This window comes from Rhea americana, unplaced genomic scaffold (assembly GCF_003343005.1).
Source record: "Rhea americana isolate MKP2758 unplaced genomic scaffold, rheAme1 scaffold_16, whole genome shotgun sequence".
Classification (NCBI taxonomy): Eukaryota; Metazoa; Chordata; class Aves; order Rheiformes; family Rheidae; genus Rhea; species Rhea americana.
Genome location: NW_028185705.1, coordinates 5,899,986 through 5,920,467, shown reverse-complemented (window position 1 = coordinate 5,920,467; position 20,482 = coordinate 5,899,986). Strand labels below are relative to the sequence as shown.

At 36.5% G+C, this 20,482-nt stretch overlaps 1 protein-coding gene across 1 annotated transcript in view; it reads right to left on the bottom strand.

The window, feature by feature from the left end:
• Positions 1 to 20,482, bottom strand: part of SUCLG2 (succinate-CoA ligase GDP-forming subunit beta) — a 220,509-nt gene that overhangs the window by 40,441 nt on the left and 159,586 nt on the right. Inside the window, exons 10-12 of the mRNA XM_085300009.1 lie at positions 19,855 to 19,951; positions 14,477 to 14,638; positions 12,530 to 12,672 (exon numbers count right to left, since the gene is read on the bottom strand). Coding sequence (XP_085156135.1) covers positions 12,530 to 12,672; positions 14,477 to 14,638; positions 19,855 to 19,951 — 402 coding nt within the window. The remainder of the gene's footprint in view (positions 1 to 12,529; positions 12,673 to 14,476; positions 14,639 to 19,854; positions 19,952 to 20,482) is intronic.

Sequence of the window (20,482 nt, the reverse complement as noted above, 5' to 3'; positions counted from 1 at the left end):
GAAAAAAATCTTTTTATTATATTTAGTGTTTTTTTCCTGCCAAAAACATCCAAATTATTCTGGAATTTTTAGCAAAACCTATTTGGTTAGATATTACCTGTCTTTCCATACACAGGTAATCATCTTCTTTTAACTGGAATTTTCAAAGGCACTGGGCTCAAAGTGGTTGAACATTTTCCTTAAAAAACATTTCTTTTTCCTCCAGAAAATAAGCCTTCTTTATTATAAGAAATGCACAGTCTGCCATCCTAATAAAAAAAATCTACAGTTTCCATTAAAAACTTTGGATTTTCTACCCAGGCCTCTCCTTCCCCCTTTCAGTTAAAACACCTTCAGTTAAAGTAACTATTTCGATTATTGCTTAGGTATCACTGTTACAAAAAGATAGCTTATTATTTCTATTCTGTTTTACAGCAGGGGGTGGGAAAACATCTGAAAACTGGGACTCACATTTCCTCTATAGAAGCAGAGTCTATACAGGCTTTTGGAGCTTAGTGACTGATGCCAGAAGACAGTTGTAGCCCAGTTTGTAGCTACTAGCCCAAGGCTACCTGCCAGTCCCTTAGAGCCCATTGCTGTCTGTGTGGTTGCAAACTGTCCACCGGTGCTTCCTCAGCASCAGAGACAATTCCATCTAAATTCAGTGAGAGAGATTCATACCGGAATCAAGTACTTAACCTTCTCCAGCTACCATGCGAGCACACTTCACTTGCTTAAAAATAAACAAATTTTTGTTTACAGATTTGTAGGAATTAATCAATCCATGCTGACAAAGGTTGAATTAGTCATTTCAGTTTTCACTGGATTTTGTGCCTACATTTTAAAAATGAACCCACACTGTCACTTTAAGACATGTAATTCCCTCCCCATTATTAAACACAGGAATTTAAAATTACTTTCCCTTCCAATGTTTTAGAAGGTTATGTTTTAAAAGGTTGGATTTGAATATAGAGGCCACAAAAAAATAAAACATCCCTTCACAAAAGGACAGAATAAATCACTGAAAAATTGAAAATACTAACAGTAGCAGTAGGAAAGATGCTTTCAGGACAAGAACTGTTCCACAGTGAGTGGAGAGATTTCATGAATCTACCTGTCACATTTCCAAATTAAACACATCGCCCTCACCCAGCAAGCAACAAAATGCAACTTAAAACTATAGAAGTGAGTCTCTTGGATGGACTTGTCTTGTATACTGACTGAAGAGCTACAAGTGTAAGTGAAGATATTCACAATATTTGTAAAATGTTGTTAAATTTCCAGCTTAATAAGAAAGGGATAAGGATTTCCAGAGCACTGAGCATTAGCAGAAAACGTTTAATGAAGAAACCAACAGATAAACTGAATGAAAAACAATCAACTTGAATATGCTCTGCCTGTCTTAGAGGAATACCAACTAATATATATTTTGGTACCTTTGGAGGGGTCGAGGCGTGTGGGAGGATATTTCCTTCTTTATTTTTGCCAAAGTTAGCCAGAATCCACTATTGTATTTTGGAGTGCAAAATAGACACAAACATAAATTTTGAAGCTGGACTGGAAAGGTAAAAACAGTTTCAGGGAAACTGTTTCCCTCCCCAAAGATATTAACTAGAACCATAAAGAATATTCAAAAAGTTAATTAAGTTCAGTACTTCACACATAATTAAAGCAACAGTTATGGAAAGATCAAGTGAATGAGAATGTTCACTATTTCTGATATAAACAGTGAACAAAAGGATGGTCAAAGTGTTGTACATGACGATAACAGTGTGACGTCCACAAAAATCAGATATATTCATAGACTCAGACCCCAAGCTTGGATTGGGCTGAGGTAGTTATTTCTGTAGATCGCAACTCTTACACCCTCAGGCTGCTCTACATAGACTCATCTCCCTACTATTCTCCACTGCTGGTTAATAACAGGTATATTGGAGCCATCTAAACCAGTCAAACTTCCATGCAAGTCAAAGAACTGTGGTTTGATGCCCACGGGGTTAGGAATTCCCAGGTTTAGGAATATTCCCCTCCTCTTCTCCCGCCGCCACAAACCACAACCATAAACAAATTGGGCAGGGGGAGAAGGAATAATCAAGTTTTCTGCAGATTGCTCTCAAAAGCCAAGTGTGAGCGCTAAGAGAGACGAGCTCTCCACTCTTCTATTTTATACTAAGCAACCTATTGCAGGGACTGCCTAARACAGTAAAACATTTAGGGGTACAAAAAAGAGGACATATTTTGACAAAYAGGACTGCGTCTTCCTATAACAGGACAGCTTTTTTGTTACGTCTAGCAACAAGAGTAATAACTACACATTTGTGCTGGATGAGGACTTGATTTGTCTAGTACTTAAGCACATGACATCCTTTAAAAGCGAATAGTCATTTATTTTAGCTTTACACACCCTCTCAGAATAAAAGATAATAAAATATTGAAACTTGAAACAGGTTTGAATATCTTGTTGAATCGGAGCATGAATAATGAGGCTGTGAAATAACTCAGTCTCACCTGAAACAAAACAGATATTCAAGTGAAGGAAATAATTTTGCTCTTTCATTAAGTCATATTTCAAATCATTTTCATCTCTTCCACGGCCTTTTCATCATTCTGTGCTCAGCTATGCAAATGAATGGATGAACACATGCCAAGGAATATTTTTCTTATTCAAACATAAATTAAATACATTCTTTTGACTGGAAAGATGGAGTATACCCTGCTCTAAAACCAAAGTTCACACACCCCAGAAGAATACATTCCCTAAATCAACAGTATAAAGCTAAAAAGGCATATATAGTGGAATACAGAAAATACACTGCATGTCAAAATCCCATTTCCATAGAAATGGGTAGATGTTCTAACAGATCTTTTTCTTAAAAAGACACCAATGAGTTTAAAAGCCACCTACTTGCCAGACCTGCACAACATTATTCTTAATCAAGTTTCAATTTCTCTAGAAGTCAAAGCTGTGCCAGCTTTACTTCAGAGAGTACATGGAAGTAATAGTAATAGGTTGGAACAAGCCCACATACAGCATCTATTTCTTAAACCAGGATGCAAACCAGAGGGCAAGTTTGGCRTAAGACAGTGGTGACAGCAGAGACAAGTGCACTACCTGTACTCGTGAATTTTCCCCTCTTTCCCCATAAACACGTCACYGAAGCTAGCATTGCAATATTAGGCCATTTTTTCAGCTCAGAGATAAAGATCTTATTTAAAAATCATATCCTKCTATCCTTCCTCCCCTTTATATGAAGTAAAGGCATATCTTTACATTAAAAATCTTTGCAAAATCAGGCCCTTTGATCTGTAACAGATTATCTTCTAATGGGCAAAGTGGTTATTAATTTTATCATGTATCATCAGTTTATCACCAGCTAATCTATGCTCTAGCCTCCTGTGCTCCATCCATCAGGCGTGCTTCTGAAATCACAAGTAAAAACAGCTGACTTTCATTTCCCTGTCACAAGAAGAGCATGTCCTAACCCGGTATGAAGGGCTATTTAAGATGCACAGTTTTTCATCCAGACCTATTTCCATCAGGAACAGATAGAGGTGAGACGACTAAATTCCTTCATTTTGATGGAAAGAACAAACACTTTCCTAGACAGCCATAACAACTCCAATCACTTAAAAATACTAGAAATAAATATGTGATTTCCTCCATAGAGTACTGTAAATAGAGAAACCTAAAACTTTTATTAATATATTATTTCCCACCRATATTATCAAATGATTTGTGTTTCATTGCCCAATAAGCATGCTAAATGGATTCTCTAGAAACAGCATCATAATAAATTACTCATCTCACCAAGATGAATTACCAAATTGTTTCAGGTTTCACATAAAATTTCAAAATCTAAGCAATTTAAGAAGTACGATAATAGATCACAAAAGCGTGTAATCCTTTAATAATGGCATTTCCTTTAAATAGGCAATACTAACACATATAAACATAACTACACATTATACTGCACGTGCTAGATATGACATCAGGCATTTGGCAATTAGAGATGATGATGCATGGTTTACAAGATGGAGATTTTTCTTGCTCAAATAATAAAAGATTTTCCCCAGTGTTACAAACTTCAGTGGTCATACTAATGGAATGCTTCCAAAAATGGCAGTTAAAGTAAGTGAAATTCATGCAGATCTTGGTCAACAATATATGGCTATTCACCAGAGTGACCTCCACCACTGCTACTCCAAGCACAAAACCAGGCAGTTTCCAGTGTAAGGTATTCCTGCTGTCTTGCTATTTTTACCCGATGCTCTTTACTTCAGAACCTGGTTTTGAGTGACATGAGTAATACTGCAGTATGACATTACAATAAAAGATATGTGCAGTCTTGTAGCTGTTATCATGTATTTCTCTTAACTCAAACATTTCTGCAAACTTGGCCATCCTTGCTAAACACTGGATACCTCAGAGACTTCCAGACTCCCCAGTCCCAAGCGCTAATGAAAAAAGAAGCTTAAAGAAATCCTTTATTATTCTTATCACTAATCAAATGTAGCCCACACCAGGTAGGAATATACAACAAACTCCGACTGCATAACAGCTCATAATTCTCCTCTATTATATCTTAATAAAAATTATCGTAACAGGATAAGGCAGATTGTAAGCTGAAAAGATGAAGATGTCTGCCCAGTGCCAGTGTCAAAGTTAGTTATATAGAGATCTCCTGTCTCCTTCAATACAAATCCTTCCAAACCTAATGGCCAAATTTCTGCTGTGATTCCTTCTCAAAATTTTCAGCATTTATCTTTTAGGGATACATTTGTAATTTTCCCTATTCTACTACAAAAAAGGTAATTACAAAAAATCTTTGAAAGTTTTTCTCTTAGTAAGTTTATTTTCATACATATTTTTTTAAGATTCATCATAGCAGATTTTACCATGCCAAAAGGCATTCGGCTTGTTAGTGCCTATAAAATAATGGTAGACTCGTATTAAAATATATCATATTTATTTAGAGTGCAACAATACATAYGCTCTTGAAAAATACATTTATCTTAAATATATACTGATAATTCAAATATACGTTTTTTAAAATGTAACAGTCCTCATATTTTCATAAATGTTGGCAATATGTTATCAGTATCTAGAAAAAGCTTAAATGAAAGAATGACTTGTCAATGCTTTATGCACTCTAAAGGACATGTAATAATTTCAAAGTCATTCCCGCAAAAATGCAGATGCATATTAGAAGAAATCCTTGTTAGATTTCTACTAGCCTCTACTTCCTCATCAACGCAGCATTGATAAATACGTTGGAAGAGTTCTGTATTAATTCTATAACCTCATGTCCGGTATCTATAAAAGAACTATAAGGGTTAGCACTTTCCAAGTGGATGTGCTTCAATATCCTTGGTTAAAGGCAAAACATTTGTACAAATTTCTCAGGCAGAAAATAGAGCATGCATTTGTCAACTCTTCCCAGTTTTACAAGGTGTTTCTGTGTTCTAATAGGTCATTTCTGTCTCTGAAAACTGTCATCCTATGATAGTAATCTTACCCTTTCAAAAGCTTCAAAAGCCAAAGTGCTGTTGCTTATATAAAACTAMTAATCACAGCTTTAGACTCAGGACTCTCTTCTGAACTTTCAGAGAATCAGGAAAAAGCAGCCTCAAGTCCTCTCACTGGCCCCACGGCAGGATCAACTCTTCCTAAAACACCCTGAATAAACTTTTTTGTTTAGTCTGTTCTTAAACCTGCAACACTGGATATACTATAAACTCCTTAGATAAACTACTGCAGGGTTCAACTACCTTTTCTGCTAGAGAATTATCAAAAGATCTAACCTAACTTTCCTTGCTGCATTAAAACCTTGTTGCATCTTGCCTATCCCCAGTAGACACAGCATATAATTTATTCCCTYCTTCTTTGTAGTTACCTCTCACATATCTCAACTAAAGCCTTTGAAGACTACATACTATATACCAACAATTTATTAGAAATCCTTATCCTAATGTCAAAATTGCAACACAAAACCAACAGGTTTTATTGATCATGACTTTTTTTTTTAATTTAAYATTTCACTTATGCAAAAATAATGCTAAGAACAAAGACAGCTATGTATTAAAGAAAAAGTGGAAAATTTTATCATTCCCTTAGCACTTAATTTCCTTAATGGACTAGATAATTTTTAATTAGTCTTCAGAGCAGCCATTTATGGTAGAGGAATATTATATCCCATAGTTCACAAAAGAGAGGTGGAAAAAATAGAGCAGTCCAAGCCTCAACTTGCACAAGCATCCACTAATTAATTTCACATGCCGTTACCTTCAGACACCAGCCAGAGTTGCAAAGGGGTGGCTGTTCCCTGGTTTGAGTGCTGGACTTGCAGTTACTGCCAGCAGAACCACTGGGTTCTTTGAATTTTGGTAAACTTGAAACTTAGAGCTCTTACCAAAACACATACAGGAGATGCTTGTGGGGAAGCAGGAGAGGGAAGGAGGGGAAGGAGAGAGATGGTTTCCACTGATGTCAGTATGCTAGCTGGTGCTCTAGTCTGGGGGAAAAAAAATCTAAAAATTCTAATTACAGTTCAAATTTTYGGAATTGCTTCCACTTTCAGAGATCTAGCATTGTCGGCATGTAGCCTATAATACAGACGTTTTTCACTACAATCTCCAGCTACAGCTTTAAAAGTACTCAGAACAGCATACCAYGCCTTACCTTCTTGTGTGAATTAGAAAAACGCACAAGACAAAGACTTTTCCTGCTGTATAAAGAAAAGCTGGGTAATGAAGTGTGTAAAGGGTGCATGATAGCTGAATGAGAAAGCAAAAAGATTCCTAATGACTACATAAAAAAATCGTTCCCTCTACATTACCTGAAATGGCATGCAATCTGACAACTCAAACAAATGCGATGCTAACACTCTGTAATATGTATATAACGGAASGCTATTTACCTTTTTTTTGTTGTTACATATGTAGTAACATAGGCTGCATACCTGATAGAGAAGGTTATCTGACCCTAATGCTTTAAGTCTTTGCTTTCTTAAAGCACCAATTAACCCACTACTAGGTAAGTCAGTTAAATGCAGGTGTACGACAAATTATCCATTACCAGATTGCACTATGACAGGATTTACCACCATGGTAAATGAGGATAGACTGATTTTTTTTTTTTTTTTTTTTAAAAAAAACAACTCTATGTACTATTATCTAATTATGACTTCTAAAGCTTACTAGTGGGGGAAAAAAAAAGTTACCTTACCGCTCTTCTACCCCTAGCAACAAACAGCCTTCTCCTCTACACAGAAGTATCCAGCACCAACAATAACCACACTCACCAACAGGCAAAGGCAACCCTAGAAGAAAATTTAATGAACTAGGTGTGTTTACATACAGATGTTGCCTTTGGTGTCCAAGCTGCAGGTCTTCTTCAGTGTCAAGACAGACTTGACTGATTACCGTGGCTAATATTGCAATGACGACTCTGCAGATCCTATTACATAGCGGTGCAAACTGTCTGCTCTCACAGTGGGGCTGCCTATGTTATTTTTATTTATATTTGCTGTGATATTATCTCAGTGCCCAATCTTGGATCAGGAACATCATGAAACAACCTTCCTCTCTGCTCCCTTCCAGGCTCTCTTCTCCTTCCTCGCTGCCTGACCCCTGTCAGCAGGCAGGCTGCGCACTGGTTGGGAACACGGTAATTCTTCTGGCTGTGTCTGACAAGAAATGCCTAACTGCCAAAAACCCTTTTTGGCTCGGAAGAGCTAAAAGGTTTCTAACACAACAGTCAAACATGAGGCACAGAGCCACCAAACAAGACAGGTTTTTGCACAATTTCCAGGAAAAAAGTCTCAAGCTTTATAGTCTACAGTCAGAAAGCAAGCTTAAGAGAGCTCCTTTCCGCTAAAAATGGGGGAAGCTCTTTGTTCTGAGTAATAGGGAGGAACAGGGAAAAGTCCAGAAATACACGGATGGAATTACTACACTCTCAACTGCCTGAATGTTTGCAGACTTTTGGAATTGTCTTAACTGAACTGATTAGCTCACCCAAARTAAAGACCAAATAAATTGGCAGCATTTATTTTTATTTCTGAAAACTCAGGAATGAATATCACAGATCTTTTCTCTTAGTAGAAAGAGCAAAGGACTGCAACTTAAAGACGACTAATACTAAAAGTCCCTCAAGCAGTTTATCAAAGGATAAACCAATGATAAAACTGTCTTATATAACAACGAAGGATAAACTGTATTACTTTCACACCAAGCACAGCTGGAAAAAAGTGAATTGCAAAATTATGATTTAATGATACCCTCTTTCAGGATTCTGTTCACTCTTTCAGATGCCTGGAAAATGAAAAGCCCTAAGACCTCTGCTTTGCACACAACTTAATGGCAAGACACATCAGTGCCATTATTTTTCCCATCACTGCAGTGGACAGAGAGATGCATCTGACATAAGCAAACAGGCTCAGCCAAGTGACAGGAATAAGAATGCTTATTCCACATTCATAGAACAATAATCTGAGTTTGAAAAACAGGATGGCTAAAGGAAAAAACAAATAAAACTTTCCTTGTGTTTGATATTAATTATTCTTTGTATATGAGTTAACAGATGCCAATATAGAATATTTTTTCAAGAGAAACGTTTGTCAATCTGTCAGTTCAGTTTTATGCCTATATGACAAGCAAACACTCATTAACATCAATTGATTTGATTAATCTTTGCTGTCATCACTGACAGGTTTCAAAAAAGGCTGTCAAATGAGCTTTGGGGCAAAAAAAACAACCCASAAACAAACAACAATTCTGGCATTTAAGCCCCTCTATTTTAGTGTTACTCTCTATTTGCAACCAGTTGTTCAGCTCAGTACTAGAGCCAGTCAAAGGCAAAACAAACCTGCTTACAGCTCAGTTTGCTTTACTTACATAACATAATACATAAAGTACATATTTTAGGCTTCTGTTAGGGATAGGAAACAACAAGAGATCAGGCTTGAGCAGATGCTTTGAGTCAATTACACGGGATGGCTCCAGGCCAAAGCTGGAGCTGGCAACTGAGTGTCAGTGTCCTGGACAGCAGATTTWTTGACTTTTTTTCAGTTTTAGCCTTTCAGAAACAGCAGAATTCTACAGTCAAATGGTAGCTATAGCAGTTTTGGTCTTTAGCATGAATAAAATGAGCATCTGTTGAGCTTGGTGACGATGTGAGAGTACTCAAAGACGAGGGCACTATTGAGAAGTTCTGAACTAGCACTTGCAGAATCTAGGAGAGAGGCACTCAGCACCCACAACCTCTGAAACATTTAAGAAAACCTCTTCTATCTGGCTGTGGGACAGAGAGGAGCACTGAAGTTCCTGCAGTGCCTCTGAGCAGCTCCAACACCAACGACCAGGCTCTCTTCCCTTCTACTGTTACTACGTGAAAAGAGAGAAGACGGTTCATTTTTTTTGCCAAAGCAGATGCACCACACAAACTCAGAGAAACCAGACAGGCAAGAAATAAAAGAGATTCTGGAATTTAGATTATTGAAAGAAAGGAATGTAGAACTATTGCAATGACCTGTCTGACCTAGGAAGYATTGGATATGGCAGCCTGCAAACAAGACCGGCAGAGAGTAAAAAGGTCACTGACTCTAAAGGCAGCATTTCCATTCCAAAGCCTGGGAGTAACCTTCTGCAACAAACAAAACTTTAAGAGAATTATAGACACTGACAACAGCCAGATTAAACCAGAATCAGGCCAAAGATCTTTATTCTTCTCACAAACTATAGCCCCAGCTTCACTAAATCAGATCAGAGTACACCTGTATTTTTTGCTTTAATACAAAAATAGATGCTTTAAAGACAAGTAAAGAGAGAGAAGGGAGATCTATTTCAAAGTGCAATTAAACGTTTCCTCCTGCAAGACCTCTTCCCTTGCAATGCCCTTAACACTTCCAGTGCCGTATTTCAGTACACCTAAAAGTCACTACTACTCCGTATTAGAGCACTGCAGACTTTTTTTTTCAGTTTAATCATTCTGCAGAGGCTCCGTGTTGTTTGGAGACATTTACAACAATTAATTGGCCTTGGAGTTCCCAAGAGCAAATTTTCATCTTCTCAAAYAAAGTGGGAATCAGGTTAAAGGTTGCAGAGTAATTACTGACCAGCTGCAAACTGCAAATGTTGCATTAGCCACAATGACCCTTGGGATTAAAAACCTCAATATTAAGAAAAAAGAAGACTCATTCCATTAGCTTACTGTTTATCACTAAGCTAATGGACATACTACATGGGGAGAGAAAATAACAGATACACATTTACCATGTGTTCTGAACCGAACAAAATAAAACATGAAATGTTTATTCTAAACTTGCACTGATAGTAAAACTGCAGAGCAGTAGGCAAAGGTACAAGTGCTTTGATGTTGGACTGGTGTAACTGCCAGAGCTGCTACCGTCTCCTAGGGATATCAGCATATTTGCACTCCTAATGTAAATGAATATGGATTTAGTTATATGGCATTTAGGCTAAAGCCTTCTGCATCAAGGACTAGTCAGAAAGCCAAGAATGGCACACCTACAGCTGCACAAGTTACAGGCAAAAGTGATGATTTCTGCTCCCTTCCATGTTACCTTTTACTGCTTTGCCCCAGTGTCTGAACTAGCTTCACAAAGCCTGGGGAAAGCAGCTAATGTTAAGCAGTGAGAGTATCTGGAATAGAAGGGGGATACATTTACAAATTCAATGTTGGGTATGCAGATACTGTATAGTTGGGAAGCTAGTGAAATGTCTTTGTTTTAAAACTGTTTAAATTTCATCACCAAAATTAATACCTGCTGTTTGTGCTGTAGCAGGGAGAAAAAAAAACTATTTAGCACAGTAATAATCATCAGCTAAGTTATGTATCTAAGACTTTACTTCACCTGCTTCTCCATTGCTGTATCTAACACAGGCTTTAAGAACTAAATTATGTCTCAKTCCAATCTATATTGTCATACTAAGCATACACTGCAGAACAATACAGACAAATAGGARCAGATCTTAGTGTAAAGTCCTGAGAAAAGCTAAAATCACAAAAATTAAAACAAGCATAATTGCGTCTACTAGCATCAGACTATGAAGGAAACTGTCAGATTTTCTAACATGATTCTCAAGCCCCATCCTGCCTCTCTTTCGCTCCAGGCAAGATATCTTGCTTCTCTAACTCTCTAGCCCTGTGTGCTTTAAGGCATGTTAACAACTCAAAGTTTGTGAGATCACTAACTAGAATTAAACAAACAACTCCGTCCCTTTGAGCCTTGGATAGAACACAYATCTAGACCTCTAGACACACACATCTAGATCTCTAGAGAGAAAAGATCAGTACTATCCAACAACAAGAATATTAAGGAAAAAAAACTCCAGAAAAAGTTTTAAATATTGTAGATGACTCTCCCTAGAATAGCTTAGCCTTCAATGTACATGCCTTGAAAACATGCAAGAATACAATGGCAGAGYTTCCAATATAAATACTATAAATGCTTACTTAATATTGTAGATTTTCTTTCAAGTTTTGCCTTGGAACTCTGCTGCAAACAGTATCCTCATCTATTTCAAAAAAAATCACAGTATTTTGTCACTTACTGCTGTTYAAGATGTATATGATGCAATTCTTACAGGAAGGTGGTATTTAGGTGGACTAGTACCACAGATACAATGAATRTGAGAAAGAGGAGTTGAGGCTGAGAAAGAGGATAGAGCCAGATTCACAAAAGTAGTAAAATACTGAAACTGGGACCTCAGTGGAGATAGTTAGGTCCAGAAGTCAGATCGGACAATCAAAGCTCTTAGATGTGTATCTGATTTTCATTAGCAAAAATCTGTAGGCAACTTAAGTCCTAGCTACACACAAAAGCATGACCCTGTGTTGGCAAGGCTGGTCAGCTGGCACTGCTCCCACGCCTATGCCTGATCAATACTCTCCACGTAGAGATCGTCCTGCTTCCGTCCTTAAAGAGGCCCAGTGACCTCAGCATGCTAACATGCATCTCCAGAAATAACTTCTGCTCAACGCACACAGCCAGCTAGTGTCTTCTCCTGTTGTTTCAAAAGAAAAGGACAACTGCATCTCCATCTACAGAAGAGGAGTTAGAGCCAACCTGGCTAGGATGCCAGGCAGTGAATGTTAATTAAACACTGACTCTATCTTGTAGTGCAGAACCAGATATTTTACAAACCCAGAGCTGAAAAGAGCACAAATCAGCCTTTAGAATTTGCTATTTGCTTAGCTTATGTTTTCCTTTCCACTCTACTGTGCCACTACATTGTCAAGTAGGAATAACAGCAGAAGCATCGGTATCTTCCCACAAATTCCATTTAAGGAGACAAACGTTCAGAGCAAAACATTGCAATGCCCAGCATCGCTATGTCTGCATTTCTTTGTCCAACTATCCTCAAAGAATCTACTCAAGACCGGATCTGAACAGAAAAGTCATTCCAGTGGCTCACAAAACCATTTCCCTCTCAGATCATCCCATTAGTAACTCATTTCTGTTCACCTTGTTATCTATACTTTCAGCATAGGAGGCTTCCTGCCTGAAAACAGTGTTGGGTTTTTTACCTTTGGATCGGCAGTCAGCAGTTTGAATGCCTGGTACACTTGTGCTTCTTTCACACCTCCACCGAGGTCCAGGAAGTTGGCTGGCTTTCCACCATTCAAGTATATTATATCACAAGTTGCCATTGCAAGGCCAGCTCCATTCACTGTAATTGCAAACATTAAGTGTTTATATTTCACACRGAGTACAGAAGATTTGTGAAAAAGATTAAAGGCAGCATATCCCTACAACCACAAAATCAGCCCTGAARCTTCACATAAACACTAATTTTTATACAGATCAGTACCTATTCAAGGATGTCCAGTGTAACAAAATATTCAAAATTAGGTGCACACAAACTCACATTTAGGTTTCTTTATGACAGTATTAATTTTAGGACTTAAGATGTGAGCCTTCCATTAAGAATATGTGAACATAATCGTGAAAATGCTAATACTTACAGTGCTTAAAAAAAAAAAAAAGACAAAATTCTGTAAAGACATACTAACTCCTTAGGTTCCCATCATCCTCACAGCATTAAATAATGCTCTGTATCACTGTAAACTAGACAGCTAATTTTGGGGACAGGCAACAGATGCTCTTGCATTTGGCTTTTACGTTGTGTTTGCAGCAGGGTAGGAGCATTCCCATGGATAGTTAACAATGAGTATGGCAAAAGGTTTTGGAGGGACAATGTTGGGGGCATCCACCTCTTTAGATGATTTAATTTTAAAAGTGGGGTATGTTTAAAACTACATGTCTTAATTTTATTTTACCTTTTTTTACATTATAATTTCTTAACTATATTTTACCCAGAATACAAGTTTATGCATGATTGTCCCTCTCAGGGCAAAGAGTAGTCATTACTCTTAATCCAGCAGGGCGAGGGGGGAAAGAAAGAAAAGTGCATCAACTTATTTTATCAGGAATTGTTTCAACACCCTGACTTGCCATATCCTATGCAATTTTAAATACTGCTACAGTTGCAAGAACCTCCCTGAGCTAGGAAAAGAGGATGGGAATCATTTGTTTGATATAAGGTACTCCTGCTGGACAAAGTAAGGCTTCTATGTTACCTGTAATTCAGGAGATTTCTAATGTTAATAAAACAAAAAACAAAAAGACCCACCACCACACCACAATATTGTTGGTTATTACAACTATTTATTTATTTGAGACTAAAATCTCCCTGTCACTTACTGAATCAACTGCACCCCATTCTCAGATTCTTCTAGTTTCATGGTTAATCTAAGCAATATGAATCTGGACATTTGGCATACAATTCCTTTTTTCCTGAAACCAATYATTTCAAAATGAGATAAAATGACTAATTCGGTACCATTCATAATAAAATGTTGTATTGATAAAAGAATTTACACAAAATAAAAATTATTTAGAGCATAGCTGACTTTTTTTTTTTTTACTTACCTCTTCTAAACACAAGACTGATTTCTGTTATACAGAAACTTTAGAATAATAAAGCATCTGATGTTTTTCTTTTAATAAATYAGCAGTGTCTTTAGTAGCTTCCCTTAAAGAGAAATGGAATTTGATATTCATTTTCAGATGGGAGTACCAAGACTTTACACACGTGCTGTAGCAGCACCTTCTCAATACAGTCACATTTCAGAAAATTAATGATCAAATTTTCATGTCTTTCTTGTTTTAATTATTGGAAAAAAAATCAACTGTATTAGCTTAAGAATTCAAAACACAAAAGTCCCACAGGCTTCYTATTTAACCTGCCTTCTCTCTGACACCACATATGACCTGACTGTTTGCTGCTGCTTTTCATCATAACTTCAACAGAGTTAAGTTCAATCCTGCCAGAACTTGTGGAAGAGAGACAACCTCAGCAAAATAAACTAAAACATTGTCAAGGGTAGACAATGTCAAAATGTAAGCAAAGTCTACACAGTGAACCTATATGAATTCGTCTTTAAGTGTCTTTTGTATTTATTTTTTCTTACCAAAGCAAGCAATATTTCCATCCAGTCCTATATATTTCAGGTCATATTTGGCAGCTTCGTTTTCTATAGGCTCATTTTCAGACTTGTCATCCATGGCAAATATTTCTTTTTGCCTAAATTCTGCATTGTCATCAAAGTTTATCTTGGCATCAAAACAAACAACTAAAGAAAAGAAAATAGAAAACAACAAGTGAACATTCAGATACTAGACTTGGTCAGAGCTTCTGAGATACTACACTGACGGCTTCAGCAGGAGCAYGAGGGCTTGCTCAGGGACCGACATTGCTTCCAACAAAGCATCAGTCGAAGCTCTAGCATCGACTCCAGTCAAAAAGGCCGYGTTTTGCCTAAGCGCAATACTGAGACATGGTGCAGCAAGCTTTACTCTACTACACAGTCCTATTTGCTTACATCACCATGCAATAGGAGGTAACAAAACAGTTTATCTTCTGCATTTGCTTTAAATGAAGCATCCTTAAGTCATAGGGGCAGGCAATTTGTCCAATACTTTCATAAGATAGGCTACTTTCAATATTTTGTGTGAATATTGAAGTGAACTTCGATATTCGGTAGGGCATCTGAAAAAGCTATAGCAAACCAGAGATCTAAAGCAATGTTTGGTAATATGCACTCATATTTATAGTTGAGCAGTACAAAAAAAATTTTCCTTAGCTATATTTTTATTTTATAATATTATTAGTTATACACACATTCTTTCCCTAGCAATACAAATTGTAACACCTTTAAGCTTGTGTACATTAAGAGTGATCAATACATGACTGTTGTATAAAAAAGGAAAAAAGGAAAAATAAAACTTTKCTTCAATATCAACATCTACCATGCTTACAAAAACAAATTAAAAAGTAGCTATATTTGATAATAAATAATAGCTATCAGAGACTAGCTGGTAGACATAATGTTCAGATAAAAACAAATGGTAATAAAAATGCAAGTAGAGTGAACTGATCATTTGTCTATTTACTAACACATCATTTTAATGGTTTTGCATAGGCAAACATCTCATTAGATTAAAATGTACTAAGTACATATAAGACTATATACTGATCATTTTATTATTTAAGTAGTATGGGTTGGACAATTTCCAGGAGATAAAGACTGACTAAAGTATAATTTATCTCTCAAAACAAGTCAGACTTAAATGCTAAATGCCCCCCCCCAAAAAATCTAATAATGTTTATAATTGTTGTGTTTTGATTCATAATGCCATCAAAACACATATATATGTGTACCTCCTATTGCACATTGTATGTGTCTCTGATATTGGAGGATAATAAACAATTTAAAAAATTTTATTCTCTGATACAGACATGCATTAATTACAATAATTAAGAATACAACTCTTTTGGTGGAAGAATGCCTTTTTGTTAATACAACTGCTTAAATTGGAATCAAATGCCTAAGCAAACAAAATATATAAATAAATAGGAGAGTATTAATCTTATTTMTTCATTGCATAGGTTTTCTTGTTTCTTGTTTTGTTTTTAATATTTTTGTCTTGTAATCAATATTAGAATAAATTAAGATAAGATTAAATCCAGTTTCAATGACTGCATTTTTAAAAACTGTTCATGAGTGTTCATGTGTAATAAATTTCTCCRAAGAGTCTAGATCTTACTCTGTAACACATCAGGTGGGAATCTACCAAAAGGAGGAATACTTGAAATCCACAATAAGCTTCTAGTGTGCTATCACTGCTTTAATTTTGTTAACAATGACTTAAGTCCTTAACCATTTTTCAAGTTTTCATTTATTTCAACTGCTAATATAACTTGGCGCTAAAGTAAAAGTACAGTTTTGGAGCTCTAACTTTTCCTTAGACATGAACGTATTCAATGTCATATTAATAAAATCTCATTTSTGTAGAACATTCATCTTTAACAAAGGCCACACTGTACAAAGTAAGGGGAAAAACACCTATTGATATTTAYCAAACATTTTTCACCATCAAAAGCATATTGTTATATGCATAATAGATTATACAAATGAATTTTTCTTCTAAATAAATATCAAAGAAAGCTCCAATACTTATATTCATGTAGTATTTTTTGTCGTTTTTGTTAGTCATATAGGATTTTTCTCATCTACAAATTCAACAGCTTACACTGAGAACAAACAAAAAAAACCTCAAAGAAATWGGCTCTTTCAGGCTTCTGATACAAGAGTGTTAACAAAAAGAATTTGCTACAAAATTAAACAAAAGCAAATATGTAAGACGATGTATTTTCTAAYGGAAATTCACACAAGTGAAAAAAAATACAAAACACAGCAAGAAATAAATCTATCCTAGCCATTACTTTGACAGGAATAATGGTCTTCATATGCAGAGCTGTATTTTGTCATTAGAAACAATTGCATTAAGCAACTCAAATGCTTTTCCATTCATTTTTATCTTTATTTTTCTTTAAGACAYTTCAGACAGGCATACTGCTAGCAAAGAAATAAGCAGAGGAAGAACTCTGCATATGGAAGTAGTAAGTGGCTAGTAAGWTGGCTTTCACAGCTTGAAGCCCAGTCTGCTTCTGCTCCTCAGCTTCCTGGATGTAAAACARAAGGGAAAAAACCTTGGAGAAAATAGCATAAAAAACACTGCCATCCTTCGTAAGGTGCTCAGCTCACTAAATATCCACAACCACACCAGAACAGTTAAGTTGATTAATAATATATATCAGTCCACTTCTTCCCCACAATGGCACCTCACAGCACACGAGCGAGGGAGCAGCGCCGGTGCCCCTAAGGCCCTGCAGCTCCCTTTCAGGACCCCCTGGGTCGGTTCTTTTCATTCCCAGCTCTTTGGTCTTTCACTGCTCCACACACCCAAACAGCACTGTCTCTACCCCATTAGCTGASAGCACCGTCTCTGCCCTTCCTGCTTCCATCTCAGTGTCTGCATACCCGTCCACAACGTCCACTCCCTCCTACCCAAGACCTACCTAAAGGTATTTTTTGCAGGATTGCATGGCTAAGATGACGCAGGTACTGAACTAGGTAGGGATTTTGGACTTCGGTCTGCCAAAGTAACCAGAGTCAAGTGACTGCTGTGTAAATACAAACAACTATGCTGGTTTTGAATGAGCAAGTCTGAATACCAAAGCAGACCAGTCATGGCACAGAAAGCTCATCTCAAGCTAGATTATCTGCCTGACAGGAGGCAGTCGTCCCAGATGCCCCCAGGTCTGACATCAGACTGAGCACGCTGCTCAAGAGTCTCAAAAAGAAAAAATAAAGTAGAAATTGTTTTCAAAATACTTCTCTCTCCAGAGAGCTGAAGGATTCTAGTGGTCAGAACATCAGCACAAACTAAATAACAAAAAATTAGAGAAAGGTCTGCTATCAAAACAGAATTTATACATTTAGACCGTTAACATTTTTTGTAGCTCAGTTGAGTTTGAATTCAGGTCATTATGTTAAAAAAATAAAAAATAAACCCATACACATTTGATCATTATCATCATTTTACATTACCCACATACACAATATTAGGCAAAATATTCRTCCTCGCATGTTTTTTAAAATGTCATTTTACCATGTGGTATTTTAATATCTGAAAATCTATCATTAAAACAAAGAGCAGCAGCTTTCAAGATGCAGTGATAAATCCAGGGGGCAACATTGGCTTTACATCTGTTAGAGCCTTACAGCATTCAATACAAGCAGAATTTTCATTTTAAGTTGAGAACAATTCTCTGCCAATTTYTTCTGCATTTGGTTTGTTAATAAAAAGGGAAAAGAAAGGTTGGACCATTGAAAGAGACTACATAGTTTCCAGTCACAATTCAGTTTCTGAATACCAACTGAGCCAAAAATACGTATTTTTAGTGAAAAGCTGTTTATTTTACAAAGTAGCTGTGGGCACATAAAAAGTATTCAAAAAATGCTAATGCTTCCAAATGGTACAGCCTTTTATGACAAGGTCCTGGACTTACTTSACAGGAGTCATTTTTTTCCAAAAGTTCCTGGAACAGTGGTTAAGCTGCCATATTCCTAACACCTCTTTTAAAGTGGCTGAAAACTTTCTCTCTACATTTCCTACTTTCTGTTTTAATCTCTAGGCATATCTTACATAGTCAGTTAAAAGTTGGAACTGTTTTTCTTGACGAACAATGATAAAGACAACTCGAGAAAACACCCACAAGCACTTCCAAATGCCAGAGACAAGAGACCTTCCCTCAAATCACAAACTGGCACAGCAGGGAAGTCCTCCACTAGCAGGTCTCCAGCGCTCATGAAACAGCCTTGGACACACTTGCCACTGAAGTCTCAACTTGTTCCCCTTGAGCTCCACAACTTTTCATCYTTATCCAATTAAATTAAACAGAAGWAGTAAAATGGGGAGGGAGGAAAAAATGGATACTGTTTAAAATAATAGGAACATGTGGACACAGGAATGCATGGGCAAAGTTTAATCATGGAAGAAATCCATTTCTTATTACCAGTCTCTGCTAAATTCCCCCCGTGAGACTGGATTCACGCTGAACACAGCTACAAGCTTTTATTTTTAACTATGAGACAGAAAAAAGACTTGAAAATGGAAACCTGTTCTGATCATTGATTACATGAACATTATTGCAAGATTATTTTTGAGCTAACTGTATACTCTTCTGCTTTACAAATATGCACACTTGACTGCTCACTACATGCTCTGTTATAAAACCATGAGATAGTAGTTATGATCCACATGTGTCAGATCTTCTGTATTTCAGTATGCCAGATCAGTCGCCTTTAATTCCTCCTCTCTCCACCTTTGTTCAAGTGAATTGGATAAAAAAGACRAATGGAAGGAGAGTTTCAGCTGGAAAATCAGCTACCAGAACGATGTGCAATGCAAGATAAATCAGCTCCTTTTTTTCTTTTTTAATCTTATACTTTCTTAGATCTATATTCATGGTGGAAGCTAATCAATCATTCTTTTCTTTCCCAAAGTATATAGCCAGGTATCAGTTCCAGCTGCGATTTCTCCTGTGCTCTGGTAGGTTGTGCAGTCGTGCACTTACAATTGTAACTTATCTATATGCTTATGAAACTAAAATAACAAGTCTTTTCCACAATCCCACTAATTCTGACAGCATTAACAAAACAAAAAAATGCCAAATCAAAAAACTTTGTATGAAGAGCAGAATATATTGCTGTTTCTCAATGAGAATAACATGTAGAAGTGGATACTTCCAGTATTTGGATGAAATAACAAAAAGGTATTGAAATGCAAAATCTGCCATGGGAACACTTATGAATATTGCTTAAATTATATTACAAAATGAAATTAATGCAGAGCTGCTGCTACAGCCTTCCATGCAATTTAATTTATAGTTTGCATAAATAAAGAATTATAATGCATTCATTTGTTTCCTTTAATTTCTTACCTTGCCCTTCTGGAGTTTCACCAAAGGGATTCACTTCAACCTGAGTGGCATCAATTTTCAAGAAAAGATTATACAGCTTCTTAATTTGATCTGCTGCCTAAATTTGATCAAGCGATTTACAATTACCATAGAGAAAAATAAAAGTTAACGTTTTCAAGGCAAAGGTAAACCATTATTGATTATTTTTAGTGTATTGAATTGTATATTAGCTTTAGATAATTACTGCTTTTTTTTCTGTTTTCTCAGTCATATTCATATACTATCTAAAACAGCTATAATGTAGCATTATGACACTGCATAACATCTAGTAAGCTTCCATATAAAGATTACATGAATTGGAGATTTTCTACAAAGTAAACAGCACAATTAGTATGAACAAGTTTAATTTGAAAGGTGCCTAACAGTTCATAATGACACATTCTCCAGTACGTTGACATCTAAGTTGTATTCCTGTTCATCAATCTAAATTCAGGAACTATAAAGCAGTATGTGCACATTAGTGACTTTGGTAAAACTGTACACTTCTCCATCCTACATCACTCAGAAATGTTTTCTTGAAGAAATTACGAGTCAAGCATGCTTGTTTACTTCTTAAAAGATACTCTTGCTTGCTCCTTACTGCTCCTTG